The following is a 14735-nucleotide window of genomic DNA, read 5'->3' on the forward strand; positions in this document are numbered from 1 at the left end:
CATAATAAGAAAATAAGAGAGAACTGTGTTGTTATGCTGATGTCCAGAGGGATTTAGTAGAGAATCAAAACAGCAAAAGTGCTTGCCTGAAAGTATAATCATGTACATGAATCCTTGTCTTCCCTAGAAGGAATAAAGATGACTGACCCTCAAACTATATTTTGTCCTGCTACAAAATGATGGTTGGCCCCATTCTCCTATGATGGATTATGCTTCCTGATGCCATTGTTTATGCCTAGGAACCGGTGCTTAATGCACTGTTAGTGTTATTGGTTTAGATTTCATCTTTATGGCTCAGGTTGTGGTTGAAAATGCCTGTATGAATTAGCTTTACAAAAATACATAGAATGCTGTATTTTACCCATTCAAAACAGAACGAAATGGTCTTTTTATTTCTAAAATACACTAAGTGAAATCAAGAGATAGCAAGATAGATGTCTTCAAAAGTAGGGTTTTATTAGCGACTATACTCTTCCTATACTTGGGCATAATTCAAAGTGTTACAGCTTCCATTAGAGACCTGAACTCCCTTGTGATCTCACCAGGCATGATGGTCTTCTTGCAGTGGAAGCACTTGGAGGAGCACTCGTTAGAATAACATTCTGAGCACAGCAGTCGCTCATCCTTGGCAGCAAAAGGCTTTTCCACCAGAGAGTGATTGCATTTGGCGCAACTGAAGCATCGTTCATGCCAGTGTCGGCCTTTGTAACAAAGATCCTTCGAGACAGTAAATACGAGTTAATTAAATGTGCTTGTGACAAAACAGGTCATTTTATAAGACTAAACTGAACACTCCTGGGACTCTGATACCCATAGTTTGTGCTGGTAGCTTGAGGAAAAGTTGTCATTGATAGTATTACCCATAGAGAGGAGACTCTCTGGGGCAATTAAGAGCTAGAGCCTGGGCTTTCTTAGTTGGTCAGTAAAGACAGATGGAAAATAAGTGAACCTTTTCCTATTTCTTCAAATTTCCTCTCACTCCTTTTCATAAGCTATAAGAGGGGCTTTTCATGGAATGATTCTTATTTTTACGTTGTGATATTCTATTATTGTCTGAGATTAAACAAAATGCCAACACCACAACAAAGACAAAAAAGAAAAAGGAAAAAAATACAATAATGTGCATTGTGAGAGGAATGGACCGTGTCAGGGCACAATGGACTTAGTGGAGATGAGGCTGATCTGAAGTCAGAAGATATAGTTTTTTGAAACTTTAAATTTTCAATTATTTATGTATTTATTCATTTATACTCTTGTCATTCCAGAAATAAATCAACATTTTAGCTGTGTAGCTTTGGGCAAATAACTGAACCTCTTTAATCTTTAGCATCTTAAACTATCTTCTAAGATCACTGTGAAGATTAAAGTATATGTCATATTTCATAGTGCTGAGCATAGCATCTGGCGACCGATGGTAACTTTGAAGATGCTTATACCCAGCAATAGAGCAATGTGGTATTAATAGTCAGTACTAAAGGAAACAAGGCATTCCAAAGCATTTGTCTCCTTGTTTGCATGCAATAATTCTGGGAATTGAAGTGAGACCTACCTTGGAATCTGATTCAATTGGTTCTTTGCATTCCTCACAATAGTTAGAAAAAATACGATCGTAACAGGAAACACAGTATGGATTGTCATTCTTCAGTATGTACTTCTTCCCAAGAAGTGATGCTGCGCAGTATTGACAATCGAATTGACCAGTTGTCATTTTGGTCCAGTCCTGTGAATAAGAAAATGATTCATGTTCATAAAAACAATTTTTTTCTAAGATAAATTATAAAGCCTCAATAGGAGTCAAGCACTTGAATGGATTTGTGTCTTACACAAAACAAACAAACAAACAAACAAAAAAACCCCACCAATTAGGAAAATATGCTGTAGTCATGATGACATTTGGGAGTGATTTAGGAAAGGCTACTCTCCTATTTTGGCAGTTCCTGTGTGTTTTGTTAACAAAATGCATTGAGCCTGCAGCCAGATTGTGAAAAACATCTTTTATTCATCATTCACTAATGTGAACTTCAATAAGAATGTGATAGGTGTTGAAAGAGGATGGTTTCACCCCAAGGATATAAATATGAACTGTTGATAGGGCTTTCACTAACTGCCATCACTTACTAACTTGCTGGAGAGTTCTGGAGGAGAGTTCCTTGGAAATCACAACAGGCTCTTTTACTCTAACTGCAATGGAAGTTGATAATCAAGTACATTGTCATTTTCTAGGCCATTCTTTTATTTCTCAAATCTTTATTGGGCACCTACTGAGGTTTCTGCGCGTTAGTCCTAAGATATTCCGTGCTACATGCTTTCTGTTGGGACATCCTCGTTACTTGTGGCTTCAACCTCCCCAAATATGATGTTGACTCCAAAATCTGTAGCTAAAGCTACACTTGCCTCCTGGGCATCTCCATTTAGATGGCCCACACTAAGTTGACAAATAAAATTTCTGAGCCGGTAGGATTTGGTCCAAGTGCTAGGTCTTTATGACTGTTGTTGAGCCATTGCCCAGATGTAAAAGTGCAGCCAAACCATCAGTGATAGAAAAGAACTCCAGGCTTCTTCAAGGTTTAGGACTAAACTAATATGGATATAGAATGGTTAACAATAGCAGCATCTTACAGAACAAAAACCTGGTGTGAAACATAAAGCCAAAGCAAGGATAAGAACTTGAGTTATTCTATAATAGGAAAGCATGAAAGAACAAAACATATGGATTTCAAAAAGTTTAACTGGGCATTGAACACGAATGTTTCATTGTCCCCCAAGGTAGTACCACTGATTTTCTTGGAAAATGAGACTCGTTACCTCTGGATTTACTAGAATATATTAGGAGCTATGAATATTTTCTACTTCTCCACCTCAGAAATGTGTTTTTTTAATTTTAGCAAAATCAGAAAATTAGTTAGTGTGATGCTTTTTACAGCATTTTTAATGCTAGTTTTTATTTAATACATTTAAATTGTATTCCCATACGTTTTTGCCTTCTTCTATTTTAATGGTTTTTTCCAGCAGACTGTCTTGCTGAATATATATTGTCATTAATTCTATATGTAGCAGTTTTGTTATATTGTTCCTCACTAACAGAGAAGAGACTGAGGATTTGGAACATGTGGAGTTTTTTCCCAGGAAAGCTGAAAACTCCTACTAGAAAGTTCCCAATGGAACATGCCAAAATTATCTGCAAGGAACATTGAATTCCCTATTTGATTAATTCCACAGAACTGTCCCTTCCAAGTGAGTACAAACACACTCAGAGAGTTAGTGATGACTTGGAAACAGGAGGAAAATAGATGTGATTCCCTTGGAAGATTTTCAAATGCGAGTTTTAATCACATTTACAATGATCATGTGTTTATCTCTTAATAGTGAAATAAGTTATATACCTTTAACTTTCATCACAATATCATTTTATATATTTTATAAATATATAAATATTGATACCACCATGTATATCAATAAATATAAATATTTCTCTAAATAAGTATCCCCATCCTAACCACATAATAGGCCTTACTCCATAGAGAATTCTTAACAAAATGAACCATACTTAAAATTTTTTTTAAAGAAGAAAACTTACTTCTTACCTCATCTTTTCTTTATGGCGACATCAGAGGGTTGGGTAGGGTGAGAACAGTCATTTCAACACCTCAAAACCTTGTGATTTTGCATTTTATAGAACTATACAGTGAGGTTTAGTCTAGGTCAATATGTATTGAATATATACTCAGTAACATTTGAACTCCCTGTCCTCCTGAAGTCTGGATTCTTCTAGCTTAACTCTTACTTGGTAATGGTGAATATAATTTGAGGTAAGAGAACAAACTAAATGTTCACTTGGTTGGGAAAGATACACTGAGAAATTCAGCCCTCATTTTCATGAAGTCTCTCATTTAACTATGGATGTATGAACACATCCAAATAGAGTTTCTTAAATACAGGTGTTATAACCATATAAATGATGCATATTCTACTAGAACCACGGAGTTCTTAGGGAACTAATAGAAAGAGGGTGAGGAGCTATAGTATCAGGAAACCTTCTCAGAAAGACTTTAAGGAAGTTAAGCTGTTGGAACACAGAAAAGAAGGAAGGAGGGAAGGAAGGGAGGGAGGGAGGATTGATCTCAATTTGGCAGGAAGGTAAGAGGGAAAGACAAATGGGGGAATGGTATGGGTTCTCTTCTGATGTTGGGAAATGGTGAGTCTTGTGAACAGATTTTCACCTTGGTACATTCAGGATTAAAGAAGACTTTGAAGCTAAAGCTTTTTAAAGCTATTTGAATTTTTTTTAATTGTTTAATGTTTATTTATTTTTGAGAGACAGAGAGAGAAGAGAGAGAGGGAGAGAGGGAGAGAGAGAGAGAGAGGCAGAGCACAAGCAGGGGAGGGGCAGAGAGAGAGAGGGAGGGAGACACAGAATCCAAAGCAGGCTCCAAGCTGTCAGCACAGAGCCTTATGTGAGGCCTGAACTCACAGACCCCGAGATCATGACCTGAGCCAAAGTCAGACGCTTAACCGACTGAGCCGCCCAGGTGACCCTAAAACTATTTGCACTTTTAATAGAAGCAGTGCTAGATGGGGTGGGGGCAGGCAAAAGAGGCAAAAAAATTCTCCAGTCATATCACCTTTTATCTAACATTATTCCATTCTAAACATCATTCTGTCCTTTTCCTTTTCTTTATCCCTAACATTAATATTTTTAAATACTCAGGGAATAACTCTGTGTCTAGGAGAGCAGACCAAACAACTTGCTTTTTTAATCATTCCCGAATAGGTAAAGCTGTAGGAAAGAGGATGAGAACCATGCGATTCTTACTTCAGGAGCCCTCATCTGAGGATTAATTTGGCAGAGATATTGGGAAAAGTTTTTCTTTCAAATAAATATTTAAAATCATTGAGCAAAGCTCATCTATAATTATGAAGCATAAGAAATCTTAATACTAACAATGTGACCCAATTAGATAGCATTTGACTTTTTTAGATACAAACTCAGAAATGCTAGTATCAATATCAATTACACATTCTTGTCAAACTTCTTTCAAAGAGGTTGTATATATCAATTAAATATATTCTAATCAAACTTATTTCAAAGTCATTCTGCAATTATACAATAGTTTAAGTGAAGAATTTTTATCATTGCATACTGGGGGTTTTAGAAGATTGATTTAGAGATACACTGATATATCAAAGAACCTATAAAAATAAATACCTCAGAAATCCAATGCCTTGAATGGACTTGGCTTTCATTTTCCAGTTCCCACCTTTATTTTAGATTTCTACCTAAAAGGATGTGTGTTCATTGGCAATAGTTTCCATAGCTGAGAATGAGGTCTCTTAGATGTTATTTTTTAAACCAGGAATAATTTTGTGTCAAGTTATATTTTATGGTGAATTATTGATTAGATGGCTAATGCTGTGTGCAATATATCCACTTATATTTTTACTATGCTGAGCACAATTAATAGATTCACAAGAAGCGTACTTGAGAGAATGTCAAACAAGAGCAAGGCAGGGACCTGATACCATGCCTGGTATCATTAATATGCTTTTGTTTGCAAGGCATAATACATCATTCATTTAATCATGCAGTCAATAAACATAAAGTATCTTTCTACTTCCAAAGTAATCTGCCAGAAGTTGTAAAAGACATAAAATAGTAGATTCAAATCCTATCCTCAGAGAATTTATAGTATAGTAGGAAAAGTAAGGATATTTTATAAATAAACAAAAGTTAAGAAGTGATGAGGAGAAATGAAAGGTTTTAAGAATTTAGAGCAGTCCTAAACACAGAGTGCACATTAGAGTTTAAAATTTTCCAAAGTGCACCCCACCCCAAACCAATTAAATCAGAAATTTCTGGAAATAACGGATAAGAATAAGTATTTTTCATTTCCTGGGTGGTTCTAATGTCCAGTGAGGTTTGAAAACTACCAATTCATAGGAAGCGGACACACAGTTACTTTTAGCTAGGAAAAATCTGGGAACAAGTTGGAGAAGGTGGCCTTTAAATGAATCATGCAGAAGATGTTATGGATTTCTTCTCTCAACCTTGGCTTTACCCTTCTAATTGGAGAGGTCAGGAAGCTAAAAATAATTCCTGGCCCCTCTACAGAAGTGTTCAGGATGCAGATTTGGCTCTGCTAACACAAACCATGTGTATAAACTGGAAGACGGAAGGGAAACGGAAGACATGTTCCTGCTGCTGCTGCTGCTGGCAGACTGTGTCAGACCTATGTGGGTGCTTTCTACTATTTTGAAATGCCTGGGCTCAGGTTGTCCAGGGTTCAGTGACTAGATTTTTGTCTATGAGATATTGTGGTAATCATATCATTGTGGCAGCTGCAGCAGGCTCTGTATTACAGAGCAGAATCGATGTAGAGGTGGGAAAAGAGCAGTCTCTCCTATCCCTTGGTCTTTTATAAGAAAAATACTACCAGTGATCTCTCATATTCCTGTTTCTGAGCGTCAAGTACTGTATTAACCACTTTATGTGGACTGTTTCCTCTAGTCCTCACAATGGCCCTCTAGGTGAAGTCTATTATTATCCTCATGAATAATATTATCCCCTTAAAGAAGAAACCAAAGCTTAGTGAGGCCAAGATCACCTGACTCATAAAAATGCAAGATCAATGCTAGATTCAAAACGACACTTGTCAGAAACTGAAGCCTAGGATCTTAGCCTGTGCAGACCTCTCTTTCCCTGGAGATGTGGGGAAGGGCATTAAGATAGAGCAGCAGAATTAGGATAGACATTCATACTTGGATATGCGAGGTAGGCACGGGAAGCAGCAAGTAATTTATTCAGTGGCTTTCAGGGCACAAGGAGGCAAATATTGGAGGGCAAATTAGAAAGGTAGACTGGGAGAGATCATCAGTGGTTTAAGTTTCAAGCGGGAGTTGAACATATATATTTTTTTTTCTATAGAAAAGGAAATGACCACTGATGACTGGAAATAGGTACGTGAAATGTTTTGAGCTGAGACTTATAAAAATTAATTTAAAAATAACGATAGAAAGGATTGCATGATAGACATACCACAAATAGGCAAATCAATTAGGATTCCATTTTTCTTTTTTTTTAATTTTTTAATGTTTATTTATTTCTGAGACAGAGAGAGACAGAGCATGAGTGTGGGAGGGGCAGAGAAAGAGAGGGAGATACAGAATCTGAAGCAGGCTCCAGGCTCTGAGCTGTAAGCACAGAGCCTGAAGTGGGGCTTGAACTCACAGACTGTGAGATCATGACCTGAGCTGAAGTCGGACACCCAACTGACTGAGCCACCCAGGTGCCCCTGGATTCCATTTTTCAATATGCCATTTGGTCAAGAAATATTATTTTTCTTCCTATGTAAAAAAGTGTGTTTTACACGTTTTATGGGGGAATATGAGAATTCTTATTGAAAAAATAATGGCCAGTCCTCCAAAACTGACAAATGACATCATGCTACAAATTTAAAAAAAGAAAGCAAAAACCAAGAACCTCAACCAGCCTAAAAACACACCCACTGAGTCATCTCGGGGTAAAACCACTAAAAACCAAAGACAAATGACATCTAACACATGGGGTAAAAGTATTACTTTTGGTGTAACAACAAATAAAGAAGTTACCTACTTCTCAACAGAAAAAAATGGAAGCTGGACAATAGAAAGACAAGGTAAAATTGCTGAAAGAAATTAGAAGCCAACCTAGAAATCTATACTCAGATAAAATAGCTTTCAATAATGAAGGCGAAAAAAGATATTTTTCAGACAATCAGAAACTGAATATATCAATAGCACACTCATTAAAATAAATACCAAAGACTGTTTTTCAGGGAAAAAAAGCATTGATCTCAGATTGAAGCTCAGAGAGGAAGCAAGTAGTGAAAAACAATAAAAACTATAAATAGGTGTATCTAAATAAATATTGACTATACGGAATAACTTTAGCTAAGGAATTAGAAAAATTGGATAAAACAGGAAACTTCTAAAATAAGTAAATATTAAAACTGGTACAAGAATATAACATTTCAACTAGTTGGTAACTATCAGAGAAACTAAATTTATTATTAAAAGCCTATTTACACAGTAAAATGCAAGCCCAAAATGGCTTCACTTGTGAATCTTACCAAGCCTCAAGAGATAATACTAATCTTAATAAATTATGCCAAATATTATAAGCAGGAAACATGTTAGTTTTGAACCCATTAAGCTGATACCAAAATCTGAAAACATTAGAGGAAAAATTTATAGGCCAATTACACTTATAATAAATAATACATTTTGCAGTACATACAATCTTTACTCAAATAATAACCAATTATCTCTAGTAATATATAAAAATGTTAATCATGTCATGATAAATTGCATTTATCCCAAGAATGCAGTTTTGGTTTAAAATTAAAAAGAGAATCACTGTATTTCACCACATTTATCAAATAAAAGAGAAAGCCATATAATTATCTCAGCAGATGCAGAAAAGACTTTTGATGAAATTTGACTTCAATTCAAAATCAAAAACTTAGCAAACTAAGAATAAAAGGAATTTCCTCAATGTAATTTAAAAATATATAGCAAACATATATAATGGTGAATGCTGATAGCTTTTACGCTGAGATCAGAAACAGAAAAAGAATGCCCGTGATCACGTTTATTCAGTTCTATACCAGAAGTCATAGCCTGTGCACTAAGATGAGAAAAAGAAAAATATCAGAATTAAAAGAGAACAAATAACTGTCATTATTTTCTGATGGCTGATTTTGTGTGAAGAGAATCTAAATGATTCTATAATAAACAATTAGAATTTGTAAGTGAGTTAACAGAGTTGCTAGATAAAATGTTTATATACAAAAATCTATTGTATTCTTACATAACAGCAAACAAAATGAAATAAAAGCTGTATACCATTACCAAACCCTCATATACCTTGTAATAAATATAATAAGCATGTATGAAACCCCTACACAGAACACTTTGAAAGAATATAAAGAAAACACAAATACATAAGTAGAAAGATAGACCATGTTCATAGACTTGGAGACTCACTATTTTGAAGGTGCTATTTCTCTTCTAATCCTTTTAGAATATAAGAAAATGTCTTCATTAACTTGTAATAGGGAAAAATTTCTTAAGCAATGCAGCCGTATAGGGAGAATTTGATAAATTGGACTACATTAAAATTAAGGCCACTGTTTTAAAAAGATTCTAGATAAGAGCATGAAAATAAAAACCACAGAGTCAAAGAAAATATTGTAACTCATGAACCAACAAAGGAATCATATCCAGAATACATAAAGAAATTCTAAAAGTCAATAAGAAAAAAACGGACAATACAATAAAGGGGCAAAGGGCTTGAATAGACATTACACAAAAGAGGATGTCCAAATACTAATAAACATGAGATTGTGCTCAAGCTCATTATCAGTCAAAGAGAGGTTAGCAAGTTTCTTGATACAAAATCAATATACAAAAATCAACAGAATTCCTATACAACAGAAATATAATGTTAAAAACTATCATGTTTGAAAGCAATAAAAATAATACTTGTATTAAATGTAACACAGTATATCTAAACCTTATGATATTGGGAAGCCTTGTCATATGAAATCTCAAAACTTAAAGTCATTAAGGAAATATAGTATTAGAACTGGATAAACTAAGAGACCAGTGGAACAGCATGGAGAACACCAAATCAAGTATGAATCAAATCAGAACCAAATAATATCAGACAGAAATTATATATCTATTTTTGATATATTTACATTATAAATATTGATCTATTATATAAAGAATGAAATTTAAGTTTAGAAAGAGTAAGAAATTATTCAATAAGTGGTCCTGGAATAATTGGTTACTTACATGGCAAAAAACTAAGTTGGATCCCTACCTTATACTATACTCAAAATAATTCAATCATCAATATGAAAAGCAAAATTTGAAATATAGGAGTAAATGTCTATGGTTTCATGTTAGTAAAAGTTTTTTGAAAATATGCAAAACACAAACCATAAATGAGCAGATTGGCAATCAAAAAAATTGGTCATTGAAAGACACTATTAAATGAAAAGACAATCACAGAATAACAGGTTAACAGATGATATTTGCCACACATATAACTGACAAAGGATTAGAGTACAGAATATATAAAACACTCCCATGAGTAAATAAGAATTAAAAATTAACAGAAAAATGGGAAAAAGATACAAACACATGTTTCTTTTCTAAATGACAGATATTTTAAAGAAAGCTCAATCTACTCCATGGAATTTGAATTGATCTGTTTAGCAAACCATAATAAACTATATATTTACATTCACAGAGTCAGAAAAAATGAACAAGTCTGACAATATCAAATATTGTTGAGGATAAGGACCAATGGAAACTCACTCACTAAAAATAAAAGTAAAAGATGCAAAGGATAAAACTGCTCTGAAAAACAATATTTCATAATATTGTAAAGTTGAACAAGAACCTTTTGTATGACTCAGCAATTGCACCCGTTAAGTGTGTAAGTCAGAAAATCTTGCAGAGATCATGTGCAAGAACGCTCACAGCAGCATAGTTTATAGTAGCCATAATAGGAAACTGAATATCTCTCGAAGGGAAAAATGGATACATAAGTAGGTGTGTGGTCATACAACATACTAACATATGGCAATAAAAACAGATGAATTACAGGTAATTCATCCTCAGTATAGATGAACTTCACAATATTGAATGAAGCAATTAGGCTGTAAAAGTAAATACACTTTTATAAAGTTCAAAAACATTCAAAATGGATTATTAGGAATTATAATAGATAGGTTATTAACATGTTAAAATATGTTAGTATGTTAGTTAACATGTTATTAAACACAATAAATTTTAGTCAAGCTATTTTAAAAATCATGATGATTATAAACACAAAAATCAGGATGCAATTAAAGTTACCTAACTTCTGGAATTAGACGGGGTATTGAGAAGTTGCAAAGAGGATTTCAAATATATAGGATCTAGGTATTTACCCAAATGATACAAAAATACTAATCCAAAGGGATACATGCACCCTGATGTTTATAGCAGCATTATCAACAATAGCCAAATTTTGGAAAGAGCCCAAATGTCTATCAACTGATGAATGGATAAAGAAGATGTGGTATATATATACAATGGAATATTACTCGGCCATTAAAAAGAATGAAATTTTACCATTTGTAATGACATGGATGGAACTTGAGTGTATGACAAGTGAAATTAGCCAGTCAGAGAGAGACAAATACCATATGATTTCACTCATATGCAGAATTTATGAAACAATGAACTTGGGGAGGAAAAGGAGAGAGGCAAACCAAGAAACAGACTCAACTATAGAGAAAAAACTGAGGGTTGCTGGAGGGAAGGTGGGCAGGGAGATGGGTTAAGTGGATGATGGGTATTAAGGAGGGCACTTGTGATGAGCACTGAGTGTTATGTGTAAGTGATGAATCACTGAATTCTACTCATGAAATTAATATTACATTGTATATTCACTAACTGCAATTTAAATAAAAACTTGAAACTACAAAAAAAGTATTTAGGGAATGTTTTGATTTCTTTACTAAATTGCTATTTCTTTACTTTGCAGATATATTAGAAATATTCTTTCCTATATATGAAATGCTTTATTTTTTAAAGATTTCAAAAAATGAGTAGATGATAAGTAGAGTGGTATGTATTAAATTATTTTTTCTTATGTTTGTCAAAAGAGACATAATCTAGATTCATAATCTAGATATAATCTAGATGGGGGTAGCAATATCTAAGAAGGGTTTGACTGCTAATGATGGTCATGGAAGTTGTCCAAACTGGGAAGATCTGGGATGCATGTGGGCTGAATCAAAGGGAACTGAGCAGGACCATTTTAGATGCAAGAGAGGAGAGGGAAGCAATAAATCTCTCTCTCTCTCTCTCTCTCTCTCTCTCTCTCTCTCTCTCTCTCTCACAGTACCATGGAAGTGTGCAAAGTGGGAACATGGTTGCAATATGCATGAGCTTTGTGCATGAACATTGTGCAAATCAAGGACAACCTGTCTATGTCTTATTACTTTCCTGTCATGGATTACACTTTTGAAAACTGAGAGGGCTTTTCCTTCTTATGGTGGACTTGAAATATACAAGGATACAATTTGAGCCTTCTGGTTTCCAATAATGTCTCTATTGCCGATGTGTTTTTGAGGAATTTTACTTACTTGAGGCAGTTGAATTACTGTCAATATTTTATTCTAAATAGCAATTATAACTTACATAGTTTTGATTACAGCTTTTTGTTCCCCATAGAGACAGGTAATACTATATAAATCAACACATTATGTTTCCTAAAGTAGAGGACATACAATAAATGGTATATATGGTTACTTCTGTCTCTAATACATGATGTGTAAATTTTTCTAAATAGATGCAAATAATGCCATACCCACTACTTTTGCACATAAGTCAAAGTGCACTGTTCTTTAATTCAAAGTTTGCTGGGATACCTGGCCTAATTTCCATCTGGTTATTCAAAGCACCTTCACTCAGCCTGTGTAAATATATCTGTGTTCTTATGAGAGTACTGCAGGACTATTTCGACTGCCCGTTCAGGCTTTCATTGATTCAGTAAAGTAGATTTGTTTCTGCTTTTTTTTAGGGAAGAACTTGGGGAGAATTCAAATCTAAATGGTGTAAGGAATATTAAAATCCTCTTGGGAAGTGTTAGTGCAAAATGTTTAAGTCTTTGAAGTGTGTGATTGATATACCAGACTTGAATGGAAACAGAAACTGGATGAAGAATCCTAATTCACACTATATTTAACTTAATTTACCTGTGGTCCTTTTTCCATTTAGGATTTTATTTTGAATTGTTTCTCTGATGGCCAGGCAGGAGCATTTTGGAAACCTCACCGAACAAAGTATATTTCTCTGTGCTCTATGGTTATAGAAACCATCTATAGTGCATAGTTGTATAATCACCTAGTCTCTTGAGGCAACTGTTTCCATCATTCTCTCCTCCCTCCCTGCATGCACTCCCTACATATGTTTATTGGGTACTATATCCCATTGATTCTATTTCAGAAGCATCCCTTAAATCTTATTTTAGGCCCTCTTCCTATCTCTGATGGGCCATAGTGGTTTACATCTATCTGGGGATATTATTCAAGATTTCTTCCTCTATTGAGTGGAACCAAACACATTGCTACTACATGACTTTTGTTCTGTAATCATAAGCTCAATTTCCCCCAGGAAGTTCCAGAATATCCTCCATGTGCTCAAGAAGAATCTTTTCTCAGACTCATCTGATCATCTCCCTTCACTGGAAAAATCTCCAACAGCTTATTTTTGACTCTGAAAGAAAGTCTAAACTGCATTAGCATAGAGACCCTTTACTATCCTGTCTGCTTTCCCCTCCTCTAGCCCTTTCCAGACTCAGCACCGCCCAACATACACACATCTCCCACGTATGCTTTTAGCCACTTCCAGTGACTGCCTATTCTTCACACATGCTACATCCTTTAATGGCATTGAGTCTTCACCTGTGGCTTTTCTTCTAAATCTAATACCCTCTTTCTCGTCTCACTGACCTTGTCTGCCTGATGATTCTCCTCATCCATCAAGGTCCAGTTAAAACTCCTTTTCTCGGTAGCTTTCTCATATCCCTCAGGAAAGAGTAGCTGCTCTCATTAGTTCATACATATGTCTATTTTTCTTTTGCCACATTTTGTAACAGTTTTTTCTGTCCATGTGTGTCTCACTTGTGAGCTCCTCAGAGAGAAAGAATGTTGCTTACTTCATTTGTGTATATCAAGTCCGAGTATAGCAGGACCTCAGAACATCGTTTATGACTAAAGAAATGACTGGGAAACTTCCTGTTCTCTAAGGGCGTGGAGTCCAAGGCAAGTATTGATGAAAACATATATGCAAAGAGGCTTCTATCAACAGAATAAGGGATAAAGTTTCAATTAGTAAAGAGTTAAGAATTTGTATATCCACTTGACTAGTGAATTAATTGTATCTATTACATCTGTGGCAAATATGTCCAAGGACTGAAAATGAAGGTTAGGGAACAGAAGGTAAAGCCCTAAGGACCTGTCTGTGGCAAGGAGAGTTCTTTCACTTTCCCTGTGAGGGCAGCTGAGGAAGACACCTGGTGGGTTCCTTCATTACCAACTGAGGAATGTGTCAGAGAAGCAGCAGAAGTAGGTGGTTTATCCGTGGATATTAATAAAGGCTTTTTTTTCCCTCTCAACTAGGGGGACTGATATGCTTCTATTAACAGTTTTGGAGGTGTTGGCTCAGATTCTTCAATTCTCTGTTGGACGTTACACCAGACTTTTTGGATATGTGCACATAACATTTTGAGATGAACCATGTCCTTAACCAGTTCATAAGATCTTTGTCTTCTGAGATCTATGATGTTAGCTGAAATGTTGTTTGATCAAGTGACTGAATTTGATGAAGTTTAGGGGAGTTAAATGAGCTATATGAAAAAATAAATCTTCCAAAGTCTGGGTAAACTAGGCCAGATGGGATAAATATATGTTCTGCAGCAGAAGAAATTAAAATGCACATATTTAAAAATATGAAGGAGTTAGGATAACTAGTAAAAAAAAGTTCTTTTAGTTTTTTTTTTTCTTTTCTTGGTTCTGAGGGTTGAGTTCAGCAGGCCTGTGTGTACTTCCTTATCTGTTTTTGCTTGTCACCCAAGACAAGGCATATTGAGAAGAATTAGGTTAGAAATCAGAAGCTGGAGATTGTGGCACCTGTTG

At 35.0% G+C, this 14735-nt stretch overlaps 1 protein-coding gene across 4 annotated transcripts in view; it reads right to left on the minus strand.

The window, feature by feature from the left end:
• Nucleotides 1-14735, minus strand: part of FHL5 (four and a half LIM domains 5) — a 41180-nt gene that overhangs the window by 10274 nt on the left and 16171 nt on the right. For all 4 annotated transcript variants that reach the window (XM_019442888.2, XM_019442891.2, XM_019442890.2 and 1 more), the window contains 2 exons: nucleotides 1550-1720; nucleotides 543-717 (listed from right to left, as the gene is read on the minus strand). In XM_019442888.2, coding sequence (XP_019298433.1) covers nucleotides 543-717; nucleotides 1550-1708 — 334 coding nt within the window. In that variant the 5' untranslated portion in view covers nucleotides 1709-1720. The remainder of the gene's footprint in view (nucleotides 1-542; nucleotides 718-1549; nucleotides 1721-14735) is intronic.

Source organism: Panthera pardus, unplaced genomic scaffold (assembly GCF_024362965.1).
Source record: "Panthera pardus isolate Hobbes unplaced genomic scaffold, ASM2436296v1 HiC_scaffold_17, whole genome shotgun sequence".
In the NCBI taxonomy this organism is placed as follows: Eukaryota; Metazoa; Chordata; class Mammalia; order Carnivora; family Felidae; genus Panthera; species Panthera pardus.